Source organism: Benincasa hispida, unplaced genomic scaffold (assembly GCF_027475165.1).
Source record: "Benincasa hispida cultivar pf3 unplaced genomic scaffold, pf3_genome.v1.1 HicScf774, whole genome shotgun sequence".
In the NCBI taxonomy this organism is placed as follows: Eukaryota; Viridiplantae; Streptophyta; class Magnoliopsida; order Cucurbitales; family Cucurbitaceae; genus Benincasa; species Benincasa hispida.
In genome coordinates this window covers 1-5,784 of record NW_028326904.1, presented here as the reverse complement: position 1 = coordinate 5,784, position 5,784 = coordinate 1, and the positions used below count along the sequence as shown (strand labels likewise).

Genomic DNA, 5,784 nt, shown 5'->3' with positions numbered 1-5,784 from the left:
CACCAACACCGTCGGTCGGGGAGTGGAGGACACCACTCTTGAGAAAGATACTCCATCCACTGCCTATACAATTGATTGTACACAACGAGATTGAGCCAAAGAACTACAAGTGATTGTATTCTTTGGCTTGACTCAGTTTCATTCTTATTTATCGCTTTCACTCCATTAGATTGAATATTGTTTTTGTAAAGACTCTTTGTTTCTTTATAAAATTCATATGTTTGATCCATCATACTTACTATTGTTCATCTCTTGTTTATGTTGAACGCATTAATACTTTATGCACAACTTCATTCTAACGCTCGAGCCAACTTGACAACTTGGTAAAAGCATCTTTAACTTTGATTGTTCGAAAGAATAACTAAGCTGCATCAAGTAGAACGCCTAGTACAGCTAGAGATAGACTTACTGGTCTTTCCTGCATTCTGTGTTAGACGCATGCTTCCTAGAGATAGGCTTTGTATGTTATTCACATTGAGAAGTGTTAAATAAGGTCTAATGCATAAAAAAAAAAAAGATAAGCAAATCATTCCATCTCATCCACATCACATCTTAGTTGTGTACATTCATCTTAGACCGACGCGTCCACCTACCTTAAATTCCATTTTCACATGATCCATCATTCATCACTCAACTCTTTTGTATCTTTTTGCACAGGCACAACAAGTTAGTGTAAATAATACATTTCTCATATTCATTTAGGAAGACCCCTACAATAGATACGACGCAAGATCTCCGTTTGGTTAACTGAATCCCTGAGATCAACCCTGGACTTACCAGGAACTTAAATTAGATTTATACTTGGGTCTGGTTTAGGAAAACTTGAACGTCATTAGAAGGAGTTATGTGCGTTCTGTGCATATTACTAATGCCCCAACGTGCTACAATTATTTAAACGCATCAAAGCATAAACGCATCACTTATACTTAGAACTTATTTCTCCAATTTATTTTATACAAATACACTCCTAGAACATCTTACGATAGCAACGAACAAGTTTTTGGTGCCGTTGCCGGGGATTCAGAAACAAGAACTAACCAGAAATTTCGTTTGTATCTGTTGTAGGAACACTTCAGTCAATGGAGTATTACAAGCTATGCCTAAGCTTGTGAACATTTATGAACAAGGAGAGCACTCCTAAATTCAGATACGACCCTGAGATTGAAAGGACCTTCCAGCGTAGGAACCAATCCAACCATCGTCGAAGGTTGAGGCAGCAATTACTCAGACAACAGAACAGGCAACGAGCAATGGCGGAAGAACAACCAAATCAGTAACTAGCTCATGCTGCATAGAATCCGATCCTGATGGCGAATAGCAGCACGCGTCCTATGAGGGAATACGCGTCCCCTGTACTGTATGATTTCTCTCTAGGAATCATATACCCAGCGCCAGATGGAACCAGGTTCGAAATGAAATCTGTTATGCTCCAAATGCTCCAGACTGCTAGACAATTTGGGGGTGGTCGTGGTGAAGATCCTCATGCCCATATGAAGCGTTTCCTGGAAACCTGTAATTCATTTATGATTCCTGGAATCACCCAGAGGCGATCAGGCTATCCTTATTCCCCTATTCTTTGCGTGATGTCGCAAAAAAATGGGTGAGTTCACTGGAGCATGGTGAAATCACCACCTGGGAGAAGTTGGTGAAAAAATTTATGCAAAAAATACTTCCCACCTACCACCAACGCGAGGAGGAGTCGAGAAATTATGAACTTTGAACAAGAAGATACTGAGACCTTAAGCACCGCATGGGAGCGTTTTAAGGGCTTGATCAAGAATTGCCCGAACCATGGATCACCACTGACTATTCAAACGGAGACGTTTTATGGAGGACTGAATAGAGCATCACAGATGGCAGCAGATGCAACAGCGGCTGGTGGACTTATGGACAAATCCTATACTGAGGCTAAAGAAATACTAGACCACATTGCTAAACACAATATGGAATGGGTGGATGATACATATGATGGAAGAAATGACAGGAGAAGGAGATCTCAGAACGTTAATTTTGTTGATGCCAACACAATAGCCACACTTTCTGCTCAAGTGGCTACGATGACCAACCTTATGCAGAACATAACGCTGGGTAACACATCAAACCAGCAGAAGGTGAATCAAGTAGAGGCGTTTGGGCAGCCCATGGTTAGCTGTGTGGGTTGCAGAGATCTTCACTCATATGCTGAGTGTTCACAAAACCCTCAGTCAGTATGCTTCATAAAAAACAACCCATTCTCTAATACATATAACCCTGGATAGAGAAACCATCAGAATTTTTCTTGGACAGGAGGAAATCAGTAGGAGTACCACCCAGGGGAAAACCATCAGCAAAGGAATGAATCGCCGCCTGCATTTCAACAAACGCACCAGCAGCATCAACAGCCCTTCAATAGAGAAGGACAGGCATCGAGCTTAGGATCTCCACTTGAGAACCTATTGAAGGAGTACATAGCCCAGAACAACGTGTTGCTGAAGAGCCAGGCGTCATCAATCAGAAACCTAGAGATCCAGGTAGGGCAGATAGCATGCGGGTTGAAAAACAGGCAGCCGGAGTTCTACCTAGCAATACCGAAACACCTAGAAACAATAATGGGAAGGACCAATGTCACGCGGTGATGTTGCGGAGTGGAAGAGCTCTTAAAGAAAGAAGAGGGAATCCAAGAAACAGCAGTCCTTCGACAGAACGCATTACACATTCAATGGATCGGGAAGAAAGAACGGCCGAGACTCCTAGCCATTCGGAAACCAGCACGTCTAACACGGGAAAGCCTGAGGTGCCGCTGAATGCACCATTCTCTAGGCGTCTGATGAAGAAGAATGATGAACATTAATTCAAGCACTTTCTTGAGCCCCTAAAGCAGCTGCACATCAATATTCCATTTATAGAGGCTTTGGAGCAGATGCCAACATATGTAAAGTTTTTTAAGGACATTTTGACGAAAAAGAGAAGAGTCAGTGAGAAAGAAGTGATAGCCCTAACGCAGGAATGTAATGCATTAGTAACCAACAATATACCAAAGAAGCAGAAGGACCCCAGGAGCTTCACAGTTCCTTGTTCGATAGAAGGATTAGATGTGAGTCATGCGTTGTGCGATCTAGGAGCTAGCATAAATCTCATGCCACTTTCAATTTTTAAGAATTTGGGGATTGGCGAAGCACAACCTACTTCTGTCACCTTTCAGCTCGCTAGCAGGACAATTAAGTACCCAGAAGGGAAGATTGAAGACGTTTTGGTGAAGGTTGACAATCTCATATTCCCAGCAGACTTTATTATCTTAGACTATGAAGCAGATAGGGAGGTACGAATTATCCTTAGACGTCCCTTCTTAGCTACTGGGAAAGTTTTAATTGACGTGCATAAAGGTGAATTAACTATGCGCATGGACAATGAAGAGGTGAAGTTTAATGTGGTCAACGCATTAAAGTTCCCAGACAGTGAAGATTGTCAACTAAACAGTATTGAGTTGCCTGAAGAAGAGACTTATGTATGTGAGGTCCTCGTGTTGGAGGAGACCCTGAAGGAATCAGAGCCGCCAAGTCTGAGAGAGCGGCGGACAAAACCAACGCGTCCATCACTTGAAGAACCACCAGAACTCAAGTTGAAACAGTTACCTGGACACTTGAAATATGCATTCCTCGGAACCAACAACACTTTACCTGTGATCATTTCTGTAAATTTTATAAAGCCTAATGAGAAATCTCTCTTACAGATGCTGAAGAAACAAAAGCGTGCAATAGGTTGGACGCTTGCGGATATCTGTGGGATAAGTCCATCTTATTGCATGCACAAGATTAGGCTGGAAGAAGGGAAGTCGGGGTCAATCGAGCCTCAAAGAAGGCTGAACTTCATAATGAAAGAAGTGGTCAAGAAAGAGATTTTAAAATTGCTGGACGCGGGAGTTATTTATCCGATATCCGACAGCAGTTGGGTAAGTCTAGTCCAATGCGTTCCCAAGAAAGAGGGAACGACCGTGATAGTCAACAGTAATAATGAACTCATACCCTCGAGAACTGTCACGGGCTGGATTACCGGAAGCTCAACACAATAACTAAGAAAGACCACTTCCCCCTTCCTTTCATTGATCAAATACTTGACAGACTTACAGGTAAAGAATTTTATTGCTTTCTTGATGGTTATTCTGGTTACAACCAAATTCTGGTAGATCTAGAAGATCAGGAGAAAACCACGTTTACTTGTCCCTTTGGAACATTTGCATTCAGACACATGTTCTTTGGGTTGTGTAACGCACCGGGGACATTTCAACGATGTATGATGGCCATCTTCTCTGACTTCCTAGAAAAGACCGTTGAAGTCTTCATGGACGTTTTCAGTCTTTGGAGACTCATTCCAGTCATGTCTAGATAATTTGAAGGTCGTCCTCGCTCGATGCGAGGAGACAAACTTAGTGCTGAATTGGGAGAAATGTCACTTCGTGATGACTAAAGGAGTTGTCTTGGGTCACAAAGTATCTAAGGCTGGCTTGGAAGTAGATGAAGCAAAAATTTATGTCATAGCAAAACTTCCACCACCAGCAAATGTTAAAACTTTACGAAGTTTTCTAGGCATGCTGGCTTCTATAGAAGGTTTGTTAAAGGATTCTCTCAGATTGCGCGACCTCTGAGCGCACTACTAAAGGTGAACCGACCCTATGACTTTAACGAAGACTGCACTGACGCGTTTGAGACTTTGAAGTATGTGTTGACGACAGCCCTAATACTGATAGCACCAGACTGGACGCAGCGCTTTATTCTTATGTGCGACGCGAGTGATGTGGCAGTGGGTACTATGTTAGGGCAGAAGAAGGGTAACTTGATACATCCCATCTCTTACGCATCCAAAACACCAAATGACTCTCAGGAACAAAATACCACTACTGAAAAAGAGATGTTGACTGTAGTGTTTAGAACTGAAAAATTTCGATCTTACTTAGTTATTGCGTCAGCCACCATATACACCGACCACTCAGCCATTAAATTCCTGATGATTAAAAAGGACGAAAAACCAAGATTGATAAGATGGGTACTGCTACTGCAGGAGTTTGACATTGATATCCAGGACAGAAAGGGAATAGAAAATCAGGTGGCTGACCACCTGTCTAGGCTAGAGAATCAATAAATGCAAGCCCAAGAAAGTGAAATCAAGGACGCATTTCCTGATGAAAGCCTGTTTAGAGTTGAAGGTAGGGAACCTTGGTATGCGGACATAGTCAATTATTTAACCACCAATCAATTCCCTAGGAACTTCAACTCTCAGCAGAAGAAACGGTTAATTCATGACAGCAAGTTTTATTTTTGGGATGAACCATTTCTATATAAACAAGGTCCTAACTCCATACCGCGTCGATGTGTTCCGGAGGAGGAGACACAACACATTTTAGCTGAGTGTCATAAATCTCCTTACGGAGGGCATTTCAGTGGGCAAAGAACCGCAGCAAAAGTTCTTCAAAACTGATTCTTTTGGCCCACCATCTTTAAAAACGCTAGGGAGTTTGTTCGAAAATGTGACCCCTGCCAATGCACCGGGAATATTTCTTCAAGGGACGTGATGCCCTTGAATAATATTCTCGAAGTTGAGTTATTCGATGTTTGGAGCATAGATTTTATGGGACCTTTTCCCCTGTCCTGTGGCCAACAGTACATCCTGTTAGCAGTAAATTATGTATCTAAGTGGGTAGAAGCAATGGCCTGTGCTAGGAATGATGCGTCCACTGTATCTAAGTTTCTTACCAGGAATATCTTTACACGCTATGGAACGCCAAGAGCCCTGATAAGCGACGAAGGTACG

General features: G+C 42.4%; 1 protein-coding gene and 1 non-coding gene across 2 annotated transcripts; one reads left to right on the top strand and one right to left on the bottom strand.

Moving 5' to 3' along the window:
- Positions 1 to 1,697: 1,697 nt before the first annotated feature.
- Positions 1,698 to 1,798, bottom strand: LOC120087406 (small nucleolar RNA R71). Its single transcript, XR_005484545.2, has one exon. It is a non-coding gene; the product is annotated as a small nucleolar RNA R71 (small nucleolar RNA).
- A 726-nt stretch (positions 1,799 to 2,524) lies between these two features.
- On the top strand, positions 2,525 to 5,115 carry LOC150029951 (uncharacterized). Its single transcript, XM_090310227.1, has 3 exons — positions 2,525 to 2,773; positions 2,861 to 3,928; positions 4,606 to 5,115. The coding sequence occupies exons 1-3, from the start codon at positions 2,525 to 2,527 to the stop codon at positions 5,113 to 5,115; spliced, it is 1,827 nt and encodes a 608-aa protein (XP_090166353.1).
- Positions 5,116 to 5,784: the final 669 nt, after the last annotated feature.

Excerpts from the sequence above, each read along its gene's own strand:
- LOC150029951 (XM_090310227.1), top strand. The coding sequence starts at position 2,525 with ATGCGGGTTGAAAAACAGGCAGCCGGAGTTCTACCTAGCAATACCGAA. Across the intron at positions 2,774-2,860 it reads CTAACACGGGAAAGCCTGAG|CTGCACATCAATATTCCATT; the intron begins GTGCCGCTGAAT and ends CCCCTAAAGCAG. Across the intron at positions 3,929-4,605 it reads CGATATCCGACAGCAGTTGG|ATTGCGCGACCTCTGAGCGC; the intron begins GTAAGTCTAGTC and ends GGATTCTCTCAG.